At 40.5% G+C, this 24,845-nt stretch overlaps 1 protein-coding gene across 5 annotated transcripts in view; it reads right to left on the minus strand.

Annotated features, from left to right (window-relative positions):
- LOC128888722 (neurexin-1) overlaps positions 1-24,845 on the minus strand; it is a 400,486-nt gene that overhangs the window by 124,912 nt on the left and 250,729 nt on the right. The window contains exon 9 of one of the 5 annotated variants that reach the window (XM_054145804.1): positions 3,178-3,252. The exons of 3 other annotated variants lie outside the window; for them this stretch is intronic. In XM_054145804.1, coding sequence (XP_054001779.1) covers positions 3,178-3,252 — 75 coding nt within the window. The remainder of the gene's footprint in view (positions 1-3,177; positions 3,253-24,845) is intronic. One more of the 5 variants, XM_054145803.1, reaches the window with a different exon arrangement.

A 24,845-nucleotide genomic window follows, 5' to 3' on the forward strand; every position in this document is an offset into this window, starting at 1 on the left:
AACTTATTTATCGAAGATTCGAATCAACCTACCAGCTACCTTAATTCACGAAGCCAACTATTCGGCGTTAAAAGTCCTCCTCCCTTCGTGGACCAACAAAGAGTAACCACCCGTAGGGATGTCGTCAAAGGGTTAGATCTAACCCAATCAACCAGCTATCCTGGTCCATCGAACCAACCATTTGGTCGAATTGGTTCTCCCTTTATGTATCTATCAACAAACAGAGGACTAATCCATACCTAGTGTCGAACCCCGACCTTCCACCAACGAGTTTAACCAAAACTCTGTTAATCTACAAAAATCTCTCCACCCCTCGCTTCCACGAAACTGACTTCGAGCTGACTTCTACGATTCAATCCTTCCTTAACATCGATCGACGTCCCTGTCTCGGCGTTGTTTTCTCGAGAAAATCAATGGTCGGCACCGACCGAGTCAGCCGTCGAATAGACGGTCGTGGTTCACGTTGCGTTCGCAGAGAACGCGGCCGTTTTTCGTCCTGAAAGAACAATTAGACGTAGATTTTGTTGCGTCAACATGCAGGCGGTGCGATTCGTTCCGTTCCTCTTTCCTCATGCATATCAGTGCTCGAGCTAAAGGCAGTTGTCAGACGTTCATTAGTCGCTCATTCCACGAGGCAACAGAAGATGATTCGATGAAATGAGATTCTCTTGGCCGCTTTGGGGCAGACATTTTTTGACGTTACACGCGCCGCGGTCAATCGGTGAACGTCGTGGAACGACGCTTACGCGAGCAAAATTTCATCGATCCCGTCGCGAACGAACTACGGCTATTCTTTTTTTTTTAACAAATTCACGATGCAGGCTACGACTGGGTCGATCTACTACGTTTGTAAAACTATCGGTTCCGCGTGGTTAGCGACAATCTTGCGTACGTTCAAGGTTTGAGATGGCGACACGAAAGACGGACACAAGAGTGACGAAGATATTGCTATGGCGGAACAGAGATGCGGATGATATGGTAACGAGATGAGTGACAGTGATGACAATACCGAGAGGAGCGAAGATTATTGCGTGCATGTGCAGTGACCAGTGGTGTACCTATAGAGGCTAGCTTTAAGATCGTGATCAAGACCCCCACGCGTGAACTATAATATATATATATATATACAGATTATGACAGATTTCCTAACCATTCACAAGAAAGCTCGCGGAGAAACGTTGGGGTATCGGCACGACGGTTTCGGGGAGACTTTCGGGCTACGAAAGGAAATATTCTGATATTTGTTTAGTTTTTATTTACAAGTATCGAGGTGGAATGTACGCATCTTGGAATATGTTCTCTTTAAGTTAGTTGCGCGTTTCTTTTTCTCGGAATAATTACCTCAATTATAGCAGAAGAATTAGTTTTATATCTTCCGTGCATGGATATACAAATACGTAAATACATATCGGTATATCACTGCTTCGATTCGCTTGGTCCGAGTCGTCGATTAAATAAAACGAGAAGTTTTAATACAAAGTTAATAAATACAAAGTTAATCGTGTTCTATAACGGCTAATACGGTCTAATAATTCTTCGACACATTCTAAAGGAACTGGATATTCTTTCAGAAAAAGAAATTCTGTATTTCCGACTCCGAGATAATATTTAAAAAAAAAAAATACATGTCGAGTTGAGTAACCTCCTCCTTTTCGAGGTCGGTTAATAAAAGTTACAGAATTTTACTTAAACTCAATAACGACTCGAACCAAACAAATGTAACATGAAACTGCGAGAGTAAAAATGATGTTTCGATTTCATTTCATCGAACCCATAAACACGACCCTAATTGCATGTAATGGACAATAATTGACCAGTAACATTGAAACACTGCATCGATGACAGTCAAAAGAAAAAGAAACGCGATCAGAACTTCCAGAAGAAATTGCCATAGGTTGAGGGGTGGTGGGTGGTATCAGGGCGAATGCTAACCCGTCTGCTCGTTGGTTGATCACTCGAACCATCGAGGAGCAGCGCAGATCGCGGCCCCTAATCGAAAAACTGGATGACAGTTCGAGAACTCGCCTCGAAAACTTTTCATCGTCGTGCCGATTTCCCCTCGTTCGCGCCGCGCCGCGCGTTTCTTTTGACAAAGATAAAGAAAAGAAACGAAAAGAAAGGTGGAGAGTAGAGCAGGGTACGTGAGTGGTTGGAGAAGAAAAGTTGGTGCTCTGGTGATCGCTCCTCGCTAAAAAGCTAAGTTTCGCGTGAGAGTTAGCCAATTATATATATATATATAATTTATATATATATAGAGGATGTTCCATCAAGTATGCCAACCTAAAGTGTGTCACATGTTTTTTGACGTAGCGAAACAATGTACGAAGAAAAGATTTATTTAGAAGGGCAGATATTACGTAGTCATACAATTTTTCCTAAAGTCATGTTTCACGAGGTTTTCGGGTCATCTACCTGTTTCTTGAGGGGAGTATGGTACAATATCGTTAAAGTAGTAATATTGCTAGGAAGAAAGAAAGTAATTTTTAGAAAAATTACTTCGATAATTTTACTAGCAATCATATTTCTGTAAAATGAATTAACTATCCGATTTAAAGGTTAAAGCGATACCTGTCCAACACATGTAATCGTGACAATAATTTGATCGTGACTACCGTATGGGAGGAAAGCAACTGCGTGTCAAAACGACAGTACCTCTTCACCGATATATAAACCTAACTGCCGTTATTAAAAAATCCAAAGTAGCTTCAAGGCAACGCGTAATACCATTTATTTCCTCCCATTTATGCGCGCTACTTCGTTACGTCCATATACATAATTAATAGCATTAAAACAAGACCAACGATCTTGAAATTTCGTTAAACACGACCTTAGAGACAATCGTAACATCCAAATATCTGCTTCTCTAAATACAGACACAGTTCTCCTTCGACATCTCCCATCCCGTCAAATACAAGTGACCCTACTTAAAGCGGCCATTGTTCCGCGGGACACACCCTGTATATATAGTATAATTATATTGGTGCGTATCAAGTGGCCGGGCCAATCAGCGAGAAAGACAGCGCGCTCACAGACACGAGCTCTCTGTTGCGCTTCATTCAATCGCTCGTTACTTTTTTTTTTCTTGCATTTATTTTTTTTTTTTAATTAAAAAAGTTTTTTTTTTTTTTTTTTTTTTTTTTTTTTGTTTCGTTCAAAGCGTTGGATACTGAGGCTTACCAAGTGGGACTCTGGGCTGGTGAAGGTGACCACGGCGCCGTGAAGTCGCCTTGCACTTATCGTCGCCGCAGCCTTCTTAACACCCGGTTGTATAGGTCCAATTGCGTGTGTGTCGCAGCACGATATTCGACCACGACCAATCGAGGGCGCGCAATAGACAGCAACATTGAGAACTGATTTTAGAAATTTTCTTTCCGGCTACTGGTGTTGTGATTTCTGAGTCTCCTACGTCTCTCTCGAGGAGAATTCGCCGGGTGGAACGCTGGCTCTTCCGCGAGGATTTGCACGGCGACAGAGCTCGAAATCTCGGGGACGATTACGGTTTCGACGTGGTACAGTCGGTGCGGAGATATTCAATATTAAAGTTTAGGTTGAGGGCAGCGTGAGTCTTCAGAGGTACTCTAAATAGATGATACAGGTGTTTGTTTTATGTTTCTTTTTTTTTCTTGATTGACAAATATAATGGCGAAGGATCGCATTCAGGCGTTGTTTACTCTTCTTCAGTGAATGCAAGATCTAAAGTAATCCTTGAAGTGCGTTACAAAGAAAAAGAAAAAAGAAAGGAAAGAACGAAGAGTGAATTTTTCGAATTTTGTTAGACTTCACATTTACTGTAAATGATCAAGACTGAACATTATGATTGAATTTATGATTGAAATAATTACGATGTTAAATATCTCGAGGGGTATTAATCCTACGATCTCGATGCCATAATCACCGGTTTCAGTGTCTCGAGCGCTATCGTCGTGCAGAAGCTCGTCGAAAAGTTCGAGTTTCGCCTAGGGAATTCTCCCCATCGGTCTTTAAACGCTCTACTTGGTTTTCTCTTTATTTTGATCAAATATCTCGCTTCGTTTAGCTGTCCATTCGAGGACGAGCTCGGTTTGACAAGAGGGAGGGACTACGGGATTCGTTTGAATAAAATAACGCACGAGCGCGTTTTGCAATTAAGAATCGCGATAAAAACTGCGAACGATCGCGAGAGGGTGTCGCATTAATTATTCTTGGTATATCTGACGGGTTCCTGGAAAAAAATATTGATTAGTTATCATTGTGTCAGCCGGCGTCCATCGTTCGCTGCTTCCCGGGACCTGTTCGAATCGTGCCGTTGTTACGTTAATAATGGGCAAGTGCTTAATCTACTCTAGGTATCTGAAAATAGAGAGACTGGATTCTTTTATTAGATTGCGAAAGGGAGTTTTAAAATTCAATATCAGTTTCACAGTTTTCAACAAACAATTAAAACTAAGGTTGTAGCCTAGTAGCCCTGCTAACTGTCTATCGTCAGTTATGAATTTACTAAAATATTAAACAATTTCCACATCCTCGCATTATGAAATTTTTTGATACGTAATTTACATTCCTTCTACCCATTTGTAACCAAGTAAGTTACCTACAAATTGCCGCTAAATCTGTACGCTAAAATATCCTTTTTACCGTCGTTTTATTAATAATTATAAACGTCATAAAATATTCATAGAGTTTTCCTACGCCGCTCGACATTACGACGCAATTTATCGTACCAAATAACGTATTTTTCGTTTCCATTCACGCGAGCTTGAAATAAAATTAATTATCCAAAATTTGCCACAGGAATCAAACTAAAATCTTTACTGATACATTCAATGGCGACATTCAGAGTCTGTATTCACCGCAAGTGAGGAATATTATCGAACAAGCTTTAGTCCTCGATAACCGATCCATCGTATCGATGCACTTTGTTCCCTCTCGTTCCTCGCGCGACAGAAACACGAAACAATAGCAGTCGTACGTACAGCAACGACTCACGTAATAGGTCGCAGTATCGAGAAAGAGGGAAGCTCGCGAATTCCATAATGTCTCGAATTTATTGGAGCGATTATTTCCCAGTCCCTGGCACGATCGAGCGTCTGATTATCGGTCGACGTTTACGCTATTCTACAAATGGCTTACAATGTCCGACACATGTACGCATGTCGAACGACGAGCGAATTGTCACGACTCCGTGGCAGAGAAATGATCGCTTTATCCTCGAGGGCAGTTTCGGTCGTTCAATTTGCCGCGGACGTTGATTCTTAATCGACGACGTCCCGCAATTGCCAGATTTATCGCGGTCATTTATTGCTGTACTGGTCGATCTGTCGTGAACTTTTATTCGAAATGGTTTCGGATTAAGTGACTCTGACGACTAAATCGATTGAAACCAAAAATGAAATGTCGAGTCGAAATGAAGGAACGTAAATATTTCTGAAGGGAAACATAAATACGAACTACGTCGAATGCGCAATGAATTTGAAAGGGTAGAGAGGCGGAAGATAAAAAAAAAAAAAGAAAAAAAAAACAAGTGAAAGGGGTGGACATGGCAAATAAAATAGGACGCACTATAGCGAATATATGTACGTTCACCGAGGGAAAATGAAGAATGCATGTGAAATAAGAAGAAATGAAAATATACGTAGGATGTTATGGAGCGAGTCTGTACACGAAACGATCGATCGTCTTTTATTAGTCGATTTTACGCTCGTTTTTGCAGGGCTGGTATATATTCGGACAATACGAATCCGTGATAATGCCAGGACTCCTGGCCGTTTTTATTGAATGCCGAACATTCTCATTTATCACCGTAAACGAGACAAAGGAACTTATTTTCATGCATTTAGCAGAAACGACGCTGTTAATTAATCCATTCGATAAATTCACTATTATTTTCCATTATTATTCAAATATATCATCGTTGCACGTTCCCCGTTTTGTATGGTCTATTAGCGAAACGTTTCAACGTTGAATTAATTTAGAATCTTTTAATAAGAAAAAAAAAACTGTCATATTGTTGTTATTAAACGTCTTTATTATCTATGCGTGGTAGTGTATATATGAAAATAACGTAAGATTAAACACAATCGAAGTACGATGGTGTGCAAGAGATCAGGTGTAGCTGAAAATGCTGCTATAAAACCCCAACCTCGATATTACCCCTTTCCATGGATTTCCCAGATGGCTAACTCATCAACTCCATGCAAACGAAGAGCAAATAAAAACTAACGAAACCTTGTTTCAATATTATCTCCTAAAAATGAGCTAACATTGAGAAACTTACAGATAACAGAATCCACCCTGTTCAACTTTCAGGAGGTTTTGTATCCAAAGCTCTGCGCGAATTTGTTAAATTTGTCAACAGCAGAAAATAGACGTTTAAAATAATTCTTTCATATTTTTCTTATACTTTCGTTTCCAGAATGATCATTTTTTGAATCGTCAGTAAATCAAGCAGATGTTTAGTAAAACTCGTACGTTGACAAGTAGGGATCAGTTACCTCATTTTGTCGGAACAATTTCAGAGGATCGATGGTTTTGTTGGCCAGGGATCGTTTAACACCGTCATTAATTACTATGTAATGGCTCCAAATATTTACCGTACGGCGGAATTTAATTGGCGGTCGCGCATAGGAATGCGTTTCACAATTATCGCTTCATATAATTAATGTTTAGTTAATACCGTTTAAATAATTTAATCTGGTTGCGTTGAGAGCATTCTTTGACAGAGATAAATATGCTGCTTACAGATACCAAACAATTTCAAAATTGACGTTTCGGCGAGGGTAATCAATTCTCGAATGCGATTACTTTACAGATTGAATGGAACATTGTTTTATAATAATAATTCAGGTGGAAATTTCGAATCACGCTATAATTCTAGTAGACACGTGGATTTAATTAAAGACACTCGAAATAGTTTGCTACGAAAAATTTCTACAAGGAAATTTCTACATTCCGTTCATCGAGCACTCGAGATATTAATTTGTTTCGTCCAGTGAAATTTCAGAAAATTATCCAGGATTTTAGAGATGTCTCTACATAAAAGTTTAAAATAATTAATTAGAAATCCGAACATTGCACCCAAAGAGAAAGCGCGGATGCACTCCAGAATATTAAGTTGCAAATGACCTCCCGTCGAAATTGTTTACGGTCGTTTATTCGCTAAATTCGACTAATTCCGCATTCGGTCGAAATCAAGGGATCCATTTGTGCGTTCCGTTTGCATCAGAATTCCATTCCGTCCTAGCGTTTTCCGGAACGACTCCGACTGTTTCCAAGAGATAGATGGAGAAGGGAGACGAAGCCGTGTAACGAATTGCTGTTGATTCTATAGTCCTTCTTGAGCAATAAGGTCCCATTGCGAATGAATTAACGTCATCGAGATAGTAAAGTCTCTTTAGAGTGAATTCAGGCTGGCAATTTAGCGAGGCTACATTGTCGAGCACGTCCCTGGCGAATAAATCCCCACCGAGATCCTCCGTTGGATAACTTTCACTTCGTCTCTTATAAGATTTTATAGGATACTTTCGGAAGATAAGTTTAAGGAGATAAGTCGTCCAAACGATTCACCTCTATTTTACAAAACGGATAACGTAGCCTCGCGATTCGGAATTGGACCGATAAGATATTTATATACAACTTTATATAATTTAGATCGTTGTTCTCGAGATCAAATATAGAATCTGGAATGACGAAGTCACTGTTCGTGCCGTCGTATTAGATTTATTTTTATTTATATTGACGTTAGCAAGCAATAACAAAGCAAATGATAAAGACGAAGATTAATATAAATATACAAATCGAATAGGCAAAGGAGGCATATAAAACGAAAGAACCATACAAAAAGAAAATAATAAAAGTAGTTAAAAAAAAAAAAAAAAAATTCCATCTAAGCACACAAGAGAAAATTTCCAAATTTCATCGAGTCACTTGCGAGACTTTTACTTTTTATTTCAGAGCAACATTGTCCAATAGTTTCTGAGCGTCCACGGTTTCGAGCTACAAGCAAAATTTGTAAAATAGCTCAGTCAAATTCCATCGAGTCGCTTCACTTTTCTGTTTCCTTGGCTTTTATTTTCGGACGACATTGTCCAATAATTTTTGTGTTTGCTTAATGACATCGAGCTACACATTCCAGGGTAGAGTTTGCCGTCGTCGTGGTTGTACAAGCAAAACTTCGTTTTCCCGGCAAAAACTGGCAAACTCGTAGCTCCTGTCATGCGCTCCCATGTTCCGTAACTTTCGACAAAAATTCGTAAGTTCGACGATACGGAGAGACGCTGCGCGGAGACGCGACAGGCAAGTACGAGACGCTTCGGAGAATCTTAGAAGCACCGTGTCTGCGCATCTCCTCGAGGTATTAAGGATCGGGCGTCATAAATATGAAAGTGCACGCATGGAGCTTGAACAGCCGTGAAACTTTGATCCGACACCTGTGTGTCTTCGTTACTTCGAACGACATCAATCTTTGCCAACCGGATTAACGAGTCGACGGTGTAGTCCAATTCGGAAGAAACTCGAGAGTGAAACTTCTTCTATTTAATAACCTGGGAGCTGTGTCGCGGCTGATGACTTCGACTTGGTTGAATATTGGCCACTTTGTGCAAGAATTTGGAGCGAAGAAGGGGTGGAAACGGTATGAAACGAGAAGGTAAACTTTTACGTTGCAACCTTCGCGGAGAATTTCTCTAAAGGAGCCTGATAATTCATTGAGTAGTAGCTTTAATTATTTATCAGTGCTTCGCAAAGATCAAAAAATGTACATTTACTTGGCTGTACGGATTAGTCTAGTTTCTAAGTAAATCGAACAAATTTTGTAAATAAATTGTCCTGTTACTGCTAAAAAAAAGATGTATCTTTTCACGGTCGAATCTGATTGAAGCGAAAAAGTGTTTCGACATTAAACGATTAAAGTTAGATTTTGTTTTTTCATTTTTTCCGAGCTGTCCGTGTATCACGAAATCAGAGAATTAATCTTCGCAGAGTCTCGTAGCAATTTTACGTACTTTGGCCTTTTCAATTCATCAAAACTTTGGCGATAAGCCTCGTAATAATGTCGTCGGGTTGGAATCTCGCGCTAATGGAAGTGACGCTGCTGCTTCGCAATAGTGGCGAATCCTTATTGCGAAAGTTCTCTGATCAAGGAATTTCGGTTTTGGGCGCGGCGACCCAAAAGTTGATTTTCAGTACAAACAACCGGTTCCTCGAAGTATCACCGAATGAAAAACAGAAAAAAGTTTCTCTTAGTAGTATCAGCTGTCGAATTAAACCGATCGATTTATTCCTAACGTTAATCGAATCGAGCAAATTTTTATTTTGTTCATTGTGAAATATTTCATTTTAGAGTTAAAATTCGAATCTTAACGGATGGAGTAATGGTTAAATAATGGTTAAATAATCGATCGAAATTTTGATCTAGATAAAAATCTAGTTCATCGCTATTCCAAACATATAATTCCGTGTTTGACGTGTTCCGCCGTTTCGCTGAGTACTTACACGTATTCAAATATATTATGACAAACAGATGTGCACTTCGTCATTTGGGTGGGACAATTTGTAATTAATGTATTTGCATTATATCGCCACGTGACGGATACGCACAATCGGGGAAATCGACATTCGAACGCGCTAAACGTTTGCATTAGACAATTAGGAAAATAATTCGAACGCGAATTTTCCAAAAGGAACTCTATGATTTTGTTTTTAATCAAGCGTAAATAGTATGGAACATATTCGATCTATTTATTTAAAAAGAAATTACACATGGTTACAATTAAATTTGAATTGTTCGATCTATCAAACATCGTTCGAATATGAAATAACTCGTATACTTAAATTTGTATATTTCCTATCGTACCATTCTCATGAAAAAAAGCAAGGTACTGCCTGCACCCCCATAAAACATAGCATCTTCTCACATAACGAGAAAACAACCAAATGACACGAGTCAAATTTTATTTTCTCTCTTGACTCGATATACGAAACGGTTCATTTACACGACAATTTCGAGCACTGCCGAATTGCGACCTGGAAAATTGGAGAATGGGATCGAACGATGGGCAGCCATAGTTTATACGATATTTCGTAGCACCTAAGTAAGTACTTCACGAGCTCGGGCCACGGACTCGTTCGTTACGTAACAGCTGCAGCCTGATAATGAATGTGAAATACAGGCGCGCTGAGTTACGAGCCTGTTATTGCACGCCCGCAAAATGGTGGCCGGACTTCAAGGGTGTTCGGTGAAACGCTTCGCGCGAACTGCAGGAAAGATGGCCGCAAGCGCGACGAAACGACTGGAAATATAACGTATCGGTGGACGATATGATCGATGTCCCACTTACTACTACCGGGATACGCGAATCTTAACTTTATCGACCAACGAATGCTTCAAATCTGCCGAAAGAAGTAACGAAGAGTTCGACTCAAATCCAAGATGGAGGATTCTATCTAACTCTATCTGATTTATTTTCAATATTTTTTATATTCTTGCATACGGTTTGCATTTTGTAGGTTCTTGCACATTCAAATTTCTTACAAATGCGTAAAGATCCGCAGTTTGGTTACGATGTAAAATATACAAATTTAATTACATACGGTAATAAATTTATTTCATATTTCAACATTTTCGGAGACATTAGGAGTCCGGGAATCTCGGGTTCGTAAACCCCGTAATACAGATGCGACCAAGCAGGTACGGTCCCTGAGATGTGAAAACCAAAACACTGTTATCAAATTATTATTAATCTGATTTAGCGAATGGCTGGGTCAGTGACAATTACGTCTTCGTTATGTATCTCGGATGACTGGAAAGAAATCGCGAACGAGGGTCCCGAGACTCTTGGTTCTTTAATCAGTATGTTCTATCGCTATAGAATCCCAGATACAGCACCTGTTCGTAAGTCTCGAGACGGTCGCCTACTAGAAAAGAGAACAATAGCCCACTTTCATCTCATCCCTAACTATCCCTGTAGGCACTACTTGCGCATGGATTCTGTATCATCTTGGCGACCTAAAGCCATTGCGTCATCCACACTGTAGAATTCTTAAATTATAAGTTTAGAGTTCGAATCAGCGACCTCAGATACCCCTGTATACCAAGTTTCATCCAAATAGAATTGAATTTCTAAATTTTAAGATCAGATTTAAGATCAGATTTAAGATCAGCTCTATAGGCTTTATATCGTACAGTACTTCCTTCAATAACTCTTACCTCGCACATATAATTCCATAAATTTTATACAACAAACGCGTTAAACGATCTAGTAAACATAAACGAATAAAATAATCCTCCAAGAAAAACTTCAATTGAATACGCTTCGATGTTTCGAGCTTCAATTCCGTGGAATGTAGATTTCCCGGTTAACTCTATAGGCCGAACACCTGTCAACCGCCTGTTCGCCATAAAATACGTTTCAGGTGGGAATCACGTACGCGGATCAGCGTTGTAGATCGCAGGAACGACGGACATGGCCGTTACTCAACGGGGTTAACCCTTAACAGCCACCCTTATATTTCTTTCCTCGGTGCTTCCGTCCCTTTCGCAGCGATGTTCCAGCCCGGTCAAGAAGAAATCTCAGCCAGCCGGCAAATATACAGCCCTCGCTGAATAAAATACCGCCGTCGAGGTATGAACAGTATCTTCAGAATGAATCTACAGACACGAGACAACAGGGTTGTTGCATACGGGGAGAAGTGTCGAGGAACAATAGGCGAAAAAGGCGCCGCTGGGTTGCCAGGGTATACAATCCTCTCTTTTTTTTTTTTTTTTTTTGGGAGGCTTTTCACCACCTTTATTCGCCCCACGAAACAGGGTTTTTTCACGGTATGCGCCATAAAGGTGCCGCCCTTTGTTTTAATATCGATCGAATAGGCGCGGCGGCTTTAAGCAGGCAAGTCTGAGAACCTTCAGTTTCGAAGAAATCGCGTAATTTCTCGTTTCTTCGAAACAACATTTTTTAAGAACCGTGTTTTCAGAAATTTGTAGCGTTTTTAAACATTGCAAATATAGAAATCCGTCGAAGTAATAAAAATCAAACGCGTGGGTCATTTTTTCGAACTCAACTAACATGAAACGAATTAACGAAATGAATTTACTACTATACTATATTAATCGTTAGATTCCGTTGTGGCAGAATGACCATTCTCTCAAAAATGCCTTTTCGCTGTAAGGAATATAACGAATAATTTTCTTCGACGGCTATTCGAGCAATCGACGAGTTAATTAGAGAAATAAAATAAAGTAAATTTGATTTACTCCAGTCCCGAGAAATACGATCCTTCCTTTCTTCCCCGTTTTATGGCACAAGAAATGTGTGCAACGTAATTTCTCCAACTTCTAATTAAATTGATTTCTGGAGTCTTAATACGCAATTAAAAATCACCCCGGATACTTTGTACGTCGAGCGGAAGTTCGTAAAAGTGTCGCGAGCCCGGGAACAGGAGCGGAAAACTAAAGAAGTACAAAGTAGATCCTTTCCGCTTCGCTTTCCACGTTCATCGGACCGACGATTTTAACGAAACCGAGTCTAGCCGTTTGCCGCTCTGCACCAGTTTTCTCCGTCGTTTCGCAATCGGAATTCGTCATAATACCGAAACGTGTCCGTGCTCTTAATTAACGCCGCTGACTTCTTTATTCCTTACCGTTGTTCTTTTAATTAACTCGCGTATTCCCCCCATTTAAGACGCGAACTTAATTGCGCGGAATAAAATCATAAAATATAATTCGCCATCGAATTTATGTGCACTGCGCGTTCTTCCGCTCCCCCGTTTCCTTTCTAATGAATACGTTCTTCATCCAACGACGTGCTATGTTTCGCATCCGTGAGCGTAATTCAAAAAAATTCCTTGGCTCGTTTTAAGAAGACTTCGTAAAACTAGCTTCTTAGCCCCGTTTAAGATCAAAATTATGGCGAATGCGATTTGTTTGAACGAATTTATGGTAGAGAAAGTGCGGTCGAATACATAATTGCGAGGTAATTTCCTTGGGATTTTTCTAAGTATATTTAAAGTTATTTATGCATCTTAAAGTTCGGCTTTTGTGGTCGACGAATAGAAGAAATAAGGTTTCTATTGTTCTTTCTATTGGAGGATGTGTGGGTTGTATGTATTTTAACTAGAATTTTACAGACGGAGAATTGCAAAGATTAGGTAGAACAAATAATTAAATAGATATGAAATAGAATAGATCAATAAAATGGAATTAATTTCTACTATTTTCAGATGAAATTTTATATGCTTTCGTTACAGGGAATAATTTGCCTTGAACGTTACAAAAATTTGTTTCAAATTAAATTTGAAAGAATCTTCCCTCGATTACACGATAATGAAGTAAAACGCTCGCTGCACTCGAGATTTAATTCGATTTCATATTCAAAGGGTATAATTATTCCAACGAACAGAGAGATTTATCATAACGATATTAATCGGATCGTGATATATCGTTGAACATCCACTTTCAGTCGATGCAATTCTGCCGAATCTTTTATCCTATCGTGTATCTTTCGACAGAGTATAGTTTTTTCAAAAATTCATACTTCTACGCCTCTTAGAATTTCCAGGAAAAATCGTCCCGCAGTCGAAGGATTAACGACGCAATAGCATGGTTCGTAGAGCCATTTTTACCCTGCGTGAAAATATGATCGCGTCAAAAATTAATTGCAATTTGGTTCTACCGAAAATATATTCCAACACGAATCGCCCTCGGATTTTGAGAAGCGATTTCACACGACGCGACGAATTTGGCCAGCGACTTGATTTCCAGACTGCGGGCGTATACTACCGCCAACGTAAGCGTAAATTTCGCGGGTACGAGCTCTTGACGCAAGCCAACGATACACGGAAAATATGTTGCGTGAAATAGACGCTGGCGCGCCAACTATGTCATTCGACGCTCGCAGCGTTTAAACCGATTTAATTTACAGTTCCGCGAACGACGCGACGTACAGAGCCAACGAAGCATCCAAGGATTTCGGTGTTTCGCGTGGAAACAGCGGAAACTGTCGCCGTGGTATTTCCTACGCAAGGACGTAAACGCTGAAAGCCTGAGGTAAACGAGAACAAGGGAGGGCTGTCCTGGAAGAGCCGCGGCCAGGGTGCGCGAAGTTGACGCTTGAGGTGCCATTTTATATGTCATTAATGTTGCATTTGATCATGTACGTACGTTCTTTGAAACGTTTCGGGCGGCTGAAGATAAGACAGAGATGAATCTCGATCTTTGCTGGTACGTTTAGTAACGGCAATCCGTCTTGCGTTGATTATCTATCTTCGCAAAACTTTCGCGCTTCGGTTCTTATTCCATCGATTTATATTTTATTTTTGCTCCAGTGTATCGATGCACCTGAGTTTCAAGCCTGACGTTCCTACTCGTCGCAAGTTCAGGAATCCCTTCAGAAATTTATGACGTTTTACCCTACTTTGCTTTCGGTTCATCAGCTTTTTCATCCACTGTTTATCCTTGGCTCGATCTTTTTTTTATTCAATTATTTGGAGGTAAGATGCCCAATTAAATCGGTCATTATAGAAACGGTACGCGATGTTCTTGATGGCTTCGAGTTAATTTAGAATCTCGTACGAGATAGACACGAGATGAAAATTTAATTAAGCAGTGTAAACTCTCGATTTACAACATAGACTTTTTTAGAAATATCTAGAAACAGAGTTTGTATAGTATACCAAGAAAGTATACCTGGCATAGTATACCTAGAAATAAAACATGGTTGGCTGTATTTCAATTCTTCCGTTCTTTTACCTCTTATTATTTCAAATAGCTGTTATACTTCAAACGAATCGGTTTCATTTCTGTTTGCAAATAACCGTGTCGAAAATAACGGCTCGAAATAAATTATTTCAAACAGTCGATTCCGATTTGTATTTCGATGAAAATCATCCAGTGTCTGATTCGTCAAAATAGAAAACATTCTTGCATATTTTGCGCAAAGTCGCCGAACGAATCACCGAAAGATCCTTGATCGTAAACGAGTCTGTCTCGAAAAGACACGTTCAATTTTAATCCTTAATTCCTCTTCTCCTCAAGCCCCCCTTTCTCGTCAAATTAAAAAATTCCACAGAACACACCATTTGAGAACGTTCTTTCAATTTTCCCGTTTATCTCGTACCGTTCCCACTGCTTTCCCTCGGAAGAAAAGGCGACGTTAATTTTGCCAGCGGTTAATGCGCAATTATAACACGCTTTCAATTAACACGCACGGTTTTTAACAGCAGTCCCAGCGAGATAGCTCGACGCGGAAACCGTGATGGTACGTATATTCCTTGGCACCCAATCCTGCGCGCTCCACAACCCGCAACGAGCTCTTGCCACGAGTCAGGATTACCGTAATTCGCGTGCCACTGGTATAGCAAACGTTTGCTGTTTCTATGTGTCCCTTTGTTTCCGTCCTACGCTCCCCTGTCCCTTTGGATACGCCAGTCTACTTCCTGCTAGCACTCCTGTTTGCACTCGTGTCCGTTTCTTTGCACGTTTAAATCTCTGGTTAGGCAAGAGGTGGTCGGCGATTTTTGCGCAGGTAAAAGTTACGAATGTTGAATGGGAAAGCACAGGAGGTTCGCTGCGAAGACTCAAAGTTACCGATATATCTGTTTATACTCGCAAAGAACGCTTTCAAATCGTTCGAATTACTGAGAAATGTTCATTGTTCAATATTTCACTGATGTAACTGAATTCGAATGGTTGGTTTTTTAGTTTACTTCAAACAAAATACTCGACATTTTATTGGCAATTCGAATCGTTGGCAAAACTTTGTCGCCAATTCCACCGAAGGTATCGTTCGAAAAAAAAACGGTTCGAATGAACGACGCCAGCTTTGGACGTCTGTCTTCTATTAGGATCATGGCTCGTGCGTACAAGTCACTATAAATTACCCGGTTTTATAGGCCGGCTTTCAGGTGGTAACGCGAAATAAATGTTTCCTAGCAGGAAAGAGGAGGCTGCATCAATCCACCGACGATCGATAATTTCCATTAGAGGGCGCAACGGCGCCGCAGCCTCGCGGAATTTAAAAAATCGTTAGCTCTGCCAGTGGCGGGTGATCCTTTCCGGTGATTTATAATAATTAAGCGTGCCGCGTTCGTATTTATAGCCGCGTTCCAGTGCAACGGGCCCCGCTGTTTCGACGATTTCTGCGGGAATTAGCGGCTACTGGACATATTCAGGAATTAATCGAGATATACGACGCGATATGACCCCGTTCGAGACGAAACTTTCTCGATCGATCGTTCAACGTTCGTTAGACAGTCGCCTTCGCACGGGTTTCTTTCGTTTTTAAGAATATGTCAGTCGAACGCTAGATAATAAATTGACAGTATATTTTATTGGCATTGTTCGGATCTTCCACTCTGTATTATTAGTTATTTTTAAATAGTATCTATAGGCATTTCTCTGCGATTCTGTTAGTAAATCCTTCGATATTAAACCGATATTATATTTCATTAACATTGTGGAGATAAATCAAATAATTTCCACCTACTTCTACTATTTATTCTACTATATAATTCACTTGTTTCACGTATTGTGTAGCTACTACTTCCAGCCATTTCTCTGTGAATTTGTTAGTCGACAACACCATAATAAATTGATTCCTAAATATAGACATTTATTAAATTCCTCGACTATGATTGTTCAGTTTCGATCCTTTTCTACCTTTTCGTTCGTCCGATTCACGCATCAGACGCCGTGATCGATATAATAGTTTGTCTCAAACGTCACGCATTTTCTCAACCGAAAGATCAATCTGGTTTCGTTGATGGCGGAATTTTATTAGTCACGCGCACGTGAGAGGTTTCATCGTAGACACGATGAGAACGTTTCTCGGTCGAGTTGCCAGGAAGATGGAAAGGTGGATGGGGAACGACAGCAGGAAGGACGGGAACAGGATTTGAGGAAACGAACGAGCTCGTTTCGAAGGCTGCCGGGGAGTTCAGGCGCCTCGAACAAGAGTAGATTCGTGGCAGGGGTTTTGCGGTAATTCCCGCGTCTCTGCCTAATTGGATTATCGGAAATTGCCGTGTTTTATTTACGGAAACGCTACCCGTGAACCCGTAGGTCGTAGAAACGTGTTCTTAGGTGTTAATACTATTATAATTTCGCACGGGAACCGATCGATGAGCTTTGTTTCCGCGACGAACACGGGCGAGCTCGCGACAGAGTTTATGCTCGCTGTTGTGCGCAAGTTTTCGACATTTCTAAGAAACGATACGGGTTATAAAGACGCTATAGTAACGCGCTATAGACACTGCGCTATAGCGACTATACACACTATAGATAAGTTGATTTCCATGTCTTACTTGAATTTGTGAAAGTGTAAATATTGGTGATATTGTAAGAAAATTAGATAAACAAGCTTGAAACAATCACAGATAAAAGATCGCAGTTCTTTTATAAATGAAAAAATAATAAGGAAGCTCTGTTTAAATTCTAAGAATTTTGAGTAAAGTTATCCATATACATACTATGAAATGGAACGGATTGCGATTAATTTATGAATTTATTATATGTACAGCAACTTCAATCGCAATTACTACTTGCTAATTAAAAAGTCAAATAAACAACGCATGTATCGTCACTTGGAACAATATTGCTATATCTAATAAATCAACGTCCCGGTTACCCACGTTAATTGCCACAATGCAACCGATAACATTGTTCCAAATAATAACGCACCGACTCCACCCACGTTGTTTATTCGAAACCGAGAGCTGTTTGAAGACAAAGTTAAAAACCTTCAGAAATTGGCCGTGAACGACCAATCAGACCGCTATGGTTCCTAAGTTTACCGAAATTCTCCAACTGGGCTCGCTCTCGCGAAACGCAACGCGATTGTAGCACCGGTCAGAAGGCATCTCGTTACCGTTTCGTGATTACGGCAATAACGGCCTGGAATTTCGCTCCGCAGGCTGGAATTTGTACGGTAAAATTGCTCCGTCGATTTGCGGTTTAATTCTATGGAAAAGCGGGTGGTGTAACGAGGCCTTTGATTATCGTACGAGGAGGACGTCGCCGATTCGGGATTGTCGTTAGACTGCGTCTTAATTAAAGCGTTACATGTAACATGATTCGAAAGAACGGAGGTCACGTTAAACGGCGCACTCGCAGCATCCCGGAGCATGCTCGGATTCTATAAAGTCGACGGAAAAGGGTACAACAAAGGAAGCTTGGCCGTGTAAAAATGAACGAGGATCAACCACTTCGGGCTTTATTGGAAGCGGTTTATTAACGTCGGACTTGTTGCGTCGAGGTATTTTCAGATTGAAAATCTTTTTATTTCGTTCAATTATTTCGCGAATTTACATACAATTTTTTTAAATTAATTCTCAAAAAATATTTCCGGTCCCTGACGACATTTTACTGCGTAGACACGCGGTCGTTGAAGTGTCAATTTAACCAAAAAAAAAAATAAGAACGATTCCACGTTGAAATTATCATTGCGTATTCAATTTTCAGATTAAAAATCTTTTTATTTTCAAACAGCCGAAAACGTTAAGATGATATTATTTTTACCGGTCATGAAAAATTGTACATTTAATGGCTCGTTTGATTTTCATGTTTCATGAAACAAAACAAAATTGAACCACTAGATGTATAATTTTAAGTGGCAATCATTATACGTACTTTATCGGGATGTCTATAGTACTCCACTCGCACGTCGTCGAACGTTCTCAAACATCGAGTCCATAGATAGAAATTGATACACATTGCCAAGAACGTCGACACATGAAAATAAATGAAAGGGCAAGACAAACAATAGTCAGGGCGTAACAGGAAGTATTTGTTCAGGTACCGATTCGTTGCGAACGAATCCATGTTATTTAACCTCGCAGCTAGCCTACCGTGAGGCACGTGACGAGCCCGAAACATTCGAAAAATGCTCGTGTGCGTTTCGACAATGTAACAGAACTGTAAACGTTCGATCGTGACGAACACACGAATCGGGCAGAAGTTTGATACGAACCCGAGTGTTTCGTTGTTCAGAGGCGAGCGCGTAGATTCGCGCGTATAATCGAAACGGCTGCGCGCCCGTAGATACGAGCAACCGTTGATTTACGAATAGTCGGCGCGGCAAAATTCTGTGGACAAATACACAGAGCGCCGAGAAGTCATGACGAAGGTGATCGCGCCTGCTGGAGCGTAAAATTAGCGAGCCAGGGGAAAAATCTCATCTCTAAATCACCAGATTCGACGTAAGCCTGCCGACATAGGTTCGCGATTCCCTTCTATCGTTAGATCTCGAAGTAGACGAAAATGCAACCTAAATTTGCAGGAGGAATTAGGTTCTAGCTTTTTTTTGCCAGCGGAGTAATTGAAACGGAGAAATATCTTCCGCGAGTCAATCTAATTCGAATTCAATACGGTATCAAAGTTACTTTTAAATGGGTATTACAACTGTTATACGATACAACATTATTTTATTCATTTTACCGATAGCCCTCATCTATAGACCACAAGTTCGTCTATAAAAAATGAATTATTTTATAGACTGTACAATTTAAAAAAAAAAAAAACAGCTTTACCTACGACAAAGACTGTATGAAGGACTCATTATCTCTGACAGCTATCATCTACAGACATCACGTTCACGTCACGTTCAACTACGAAAGATTAATTATATCATAGTCTCTCCAGATTAAAGAAGATCTTTCAACTATCGTACATACGGACTCTGTTTGCCGCATAAATTGCATGCAGCAGTGAATAAACATTGTTCGTCACCACCGTATATAATTTTCCTGAATCGATCACCGCGTTTCGCCGTCACCGCCAATTCCCGGTTTCGATTCAATGAGCTCCGCGGCATCGAAATAAAATTACAAACCGGGTCATCGATCGGTGGAGCCATCCGAATCGCAGATAGACTTCCCCGCTTCCGATTTTCTTCTGCTCGGCTGACGTTCGTTAGTTAGATAATAAACACGTGAGACAGCGCGCGTTGCTGCACGTCAGCGTGCGAAACGAGCGAACACGGAAAATCCGGTAGATAAATCAGTAGCCTATCCGAGAGGAAGCGGACGAGGAGAGCGGGCTGGCAAACGGAGGGGGCAGAGGACATCGTAAAAAATCAGCTGCGCCAGTTTTCGGTTCGCGTTGTTTTCGGCAATTTTTTTCCCTCCCCCGAATCCGCGGTGGGTCGAATTCCAATTTACGTTACGAAACATTTTCAAACGATCGCGACCAACGACTCGTATCCATTCTCTTGTAAATTTTCCATCGATTCAGTGAACAGTTTTGTCGTAGTGTCCCTTCGTATCGTGGGATACGAAGTTACGCGGTCCTGGAAAGTCCCGATAGACGCGAGAATGAGCCTCGTAGCTTCGAGATGTTGCAATAATTTTGAAGATAACCGCGAAAATATTGTGCCGTGTTAATGAAATTATGTCGTATGTTTTTGTGTGATACTGTGCACTATATATATATATATATACTGGATGTGAAAGAGGTAATTTGAAATTTGAGGTGTATATCGTTGACACCGTGGAATATTATTTCTATGGTACAAATGAAATATTGTTTCCTTTCGGTTGCGTATCGTTCGAATAAAATTTTGCTCGTCTCCACCGAATATGACTTCAAACTGGCTCGTCGCCGTTGGTCATTAATGCATCAGCCGTCTATTAAATCCGCAATTATTTGACGCATCGCTATATCTATCCTTGAGCGTAATATTTGCGCGACGGTCGCCCGTGTAAATCTCCGTCTGCGAATCGAATTATCATCTGATTACCTAGACCATTCATTGTAATTCGAATGGCATCGGGGCGTAAAATCGCGCGTGTGCTCCGAATCTCTCCCGAACCCCATCACCGGAGTATGTATATTTATACAGAAGAGTCGAATTCGAATTATGCGCCTCAATTTTACGGTTTCAATCGAGTCTCGACAGTGACTATTGAAACTAATGAATTATTTATCCGCTGGAACGTGGACCAACCGGGCGCGAAGATGACGCTCCAACCTTTCCTCCTGCTGGGATTGGATGTAATCGAATGCATTTTGCATTTTACCGTGCCATTTTAAATGTACCTTCGCACTTCCCGACATCTGGGACATTCGAGCTCGGACGAATAATTTTTTATCGTTTAGACACTGAATACATTTCGACAGGTAGGGATGAAAAGCGTCGAACGATGATAATGAGACGTAGTTTATTTAGAAGTGTCTCGAGGAGCATGACTTTGATATCTATGCAAATATTTTCATTATAAATTCGCAAAGTTTATCGACAATTTCTCGATAGACGAGTTGGAAATATTTTCGTCTTGGATATTTCAGCAATAACATCACATATTGGAAGTTATCAGTTTGCAGTGAACTATAATGAATAGTAAAGTTTATAATATAATAATAAAGTTTATAATAACTGCCTTCCTTCTGGGAATTCTAGATGTAGAACTACGCGGATATCACAGAAATTCAACAAGTTTCTAATCCTCTATAACTAGCCTTCGTTAATATTCATTAATCGTTACCAATCTTCATAAATCTTCGTCAATTTTCAACAGTGCTCATCGATATTCAGCAGCCTACATTAATCTTCGCGAATTTTCGTCAATCTTCATCAGTATTGTTTAATCTTCAGGAATATTTCACAATACTCACGAATCTTCGTAAATCATTATCAATTACCACCAACATTTATTACTAATCCGTAACACTCGACAATCTTCATTAACACTCATCGACATGCATCAACCATCAACCACCACCAAACACAATTTTATAACACGATATTTCTCAACTAAATAACAAACCATTAAGATTGAATAGCGTCATCGAAAAAGGGTGATCCACGACGATACCTAATTATCATTTCAGAAATCACTCGCAACAAAATTAGAATAACATTAGGACACGCGTATAAAAAATACCAACCACTCCTATACAACGATTTGAATACACCTGAATATTTTTTAAATTTTAACACATTCGCGACTGCTGACGTGAATTTGTACAAGAATACTCAACCATCATTTTAGGAATCACTCGAAACAAAATTAGAATAATATTAGAAGGACAATCGTATAAAAAATACTCCTACACAACGATTTCGATACGTCTGAACATTTTTCTCCGCGTTACATAAAATAAAAAAAAACCCTACAAAAGATATTGCACTAAATCAATGCTCCAATTAACACGAGTATCCGTTCTCCATTTTGATCTGCCGACCAAATTACCAAAATACCGTCTCTTCCGCGATCACCTCGTTCAATTAGTTATGAGACACGTCGTCTCGCAGTCATTCTAGAAGAACCATCCACTCGAAACGGGAGGGATGGTGTTTCCGGAAATTAAGATAAACGCTTTAAAGCCGATCGAACGACAACGGGATTTTGTTCGTAGGGTAAAAAGGTTAGCGCCGGCGAATGAACGGAAACGCGAACATTAAATCGGTAATGCGATAATGCGTATCCGGTGCGATGGGAGTAATTCGGAATATAACGAGTTTCAATTAGGCGGGTCTGGTAACGGAAACGGCAACGAGCTCTGACCGGCGCTTACGTATATGCAAATACCAGGGTTTTGTACGGCTACGAAAATATTCCAGCGTGGGGAAATTGTTTAACCAGCGATATTAATAAGGGGCTTCCGTGCGATAATACGCGTAATTGATCGGCAACGGTGGAAATTACCGGCACAAAGAAAGACGCCCGGCGAAATAATTTTACAAAGTCGATCCGTTCTGTTCGCGAAACACCGAACGGGCTCTTTTACCTTCCATTGATATTGTAGCTTCGTCGCGCGCCATTGGATTTGCGTTCAATTTTCGGTCGAGTTCCTTTGTTCGCGATTCTTTTCCCGGAAATTGGAAATGGGAATTACGCGATGAGCGTGTAATGCGATTTTCTGCTGTAACGTGATTTGCGCGATCAGAAAGAGAGAGAGAGGGGGAGAGAGAGAGAGAGAGAGAGAGAGGGGGGGGGGGGGGCGCGTCAGCGGTCGCGAATGTGTTAAAATTTAAAAAAAAACGACGAGAACTTAGTTGCCAACCAAATAGTTGCCCCAAAACCAAGTAACTGACTCCTCCGTTCGATCTCCGGCTGAAAACGATGATTTCGCCTAAGATGATCGTCCCTCTCAGCCAGGAATTCCGAAATATGCGAAAATCTCATTGCAGCTTCGTTCAAATTTCACGGTGGCGCGATAGCCGCGCGAAGAAAAAACAGTTTAGAGGGAGTTTCGCCGGTGAAAATGGCCGGCACCCCGCGGGTCCCCTCCATCATTTCCACGAGCGTGCTTTCGGATTGCATTGTAGTTTCCGGAATTCAGCCGGAACGAGGCTACGAGGGAGTAGGAGTAGGAGTAGGAGTAGGAGGAGAGGAGGGGAGGTAAAAAAAGCTCCAACGATATTCGTGCTCGCGACTCGCGCGTATAACGAAATGGACACGAAGGTCTCCGCTTGCGTGGGCGCAGAGGGGGGACGGTGGGTGGGTCGCGATAATTAGTTTTTGCGCGATCGCGAAATTCCCCGAAGGACCTTTCGACCCGCTGGCCAATTCTCCCTGCTGCGGCAAATACTCGATATTGCGCGCCAGCCAAAGGGTGTCGCGGTTTAATTGAACCCGTCTCGTCGAAAGAGCTCGCGACTATATTCGTCTATCCTCCCCCTTCCCTTCACCTTTCCGCGCCAGAGATCGTTTCGGTGTTTCGAAATTTCCCCCTGGTTAGATTATTATCTGTTTACTTCGATCGTCCCGTGATTGAATGCTTCGATTAATCGGGGAGTAATTCCGGTTTCTGTGTTCGTAATTGGTTAATCCTTGATTAGAAAGGGGTGGGTGGGAGGGGTTAATAGTTATTTTTGAGCGTTTTGGAAAAGTTGCGAAAAGATCATGGAACGTAGTTTTTATTAGTCTCGTTTAGATTTTGTTTCAATTATATCGACGTCGAATTACATTTTCAAATATATGTGAATGTATATCTCGAGTCGTATTTTGTTTTTGGAAACAATCGTACGATAGGATCGTTCGCAAACACTAATGGTGTGATGTAGGTGGTATATAATAAAAGGTAAATTTCCATCGCTGCGCGACAAACGATAGACGAAGCGCGATTAAAATCGACAATATAAAGTATCGAATATCTGTCAAGAGGCGATTCGATTGAACTCGAAGACTCTTAATTAGAAGGTTTCACGTGCGTTCCCGTAATTACATAGCTTTTAACGATCCGCTAATTAGACAGCCGACGTTAATTACGCTCATACTCGAAAATTTCCACGACAACAATAATTAACATTGCTGGTCCGTCGTCCGTATTAATTAAAATTCGGTTTATTCGGGTTTGTTGTTTAACCGCAGCAGACTGCTTGAAAAATCAGTCTGTCGAAATTAACCATCGGAAAATGGCTTTTGTTGCGCGAGTAAATTACGTAAGAAGATATTCATCACCGCCCTTCGTTTAAATTCAGTAATTTAATTACGAATCATTAAATATATAATTTATCAACAGGTACGTGTCCGATAGTTTCAAAATATCCCACCACGGAAAATGATCTTTCTGTATTAGTTCTGTATACGGCCCTGAAACGAATTTCGAACATTTTAACTATTTCTCCTGAATTAGTTATAACACGATGTTAACTTTCTCAAACTTTATGTAATTATTAGAATCAAATTGTAATATCAATTTTTTACCGAATGAGTGAAAATAAATCTGAAATAAAATTCGTATTTATGCCATCGACTCATTTTTTGATACTGTACTTAATTAAAGTATAATTTAATCGAAACAAGGGGCAGAAAATGATGTTTCGCCTAAGAGGCTAACGCTCCATTGGACGTCGCGTGAAAAAATAGTTCGACGTTCGTGAAACTTTCATTTAGTTGTTTTATCTCCAACGATTGATGTCCGCTCTCGTTTCGCG

This window comes from Hylaeus anthracinus, unplaced genomic scaffold, assembly GCF_026225885.1.
Source record: "Hylaeus anthracinus isolate JK02 unplaced genomic scaffold, UHH_iyHylAnth1.0_haploid 11994, whole genome shotgun sequence".
Lineage (NCBI taxonomy): Eukaryota > Metazoa > Arthropoda > Insecta > Hymenoptera > Colletidae > Hylaeus > Hylaeus anthracinus.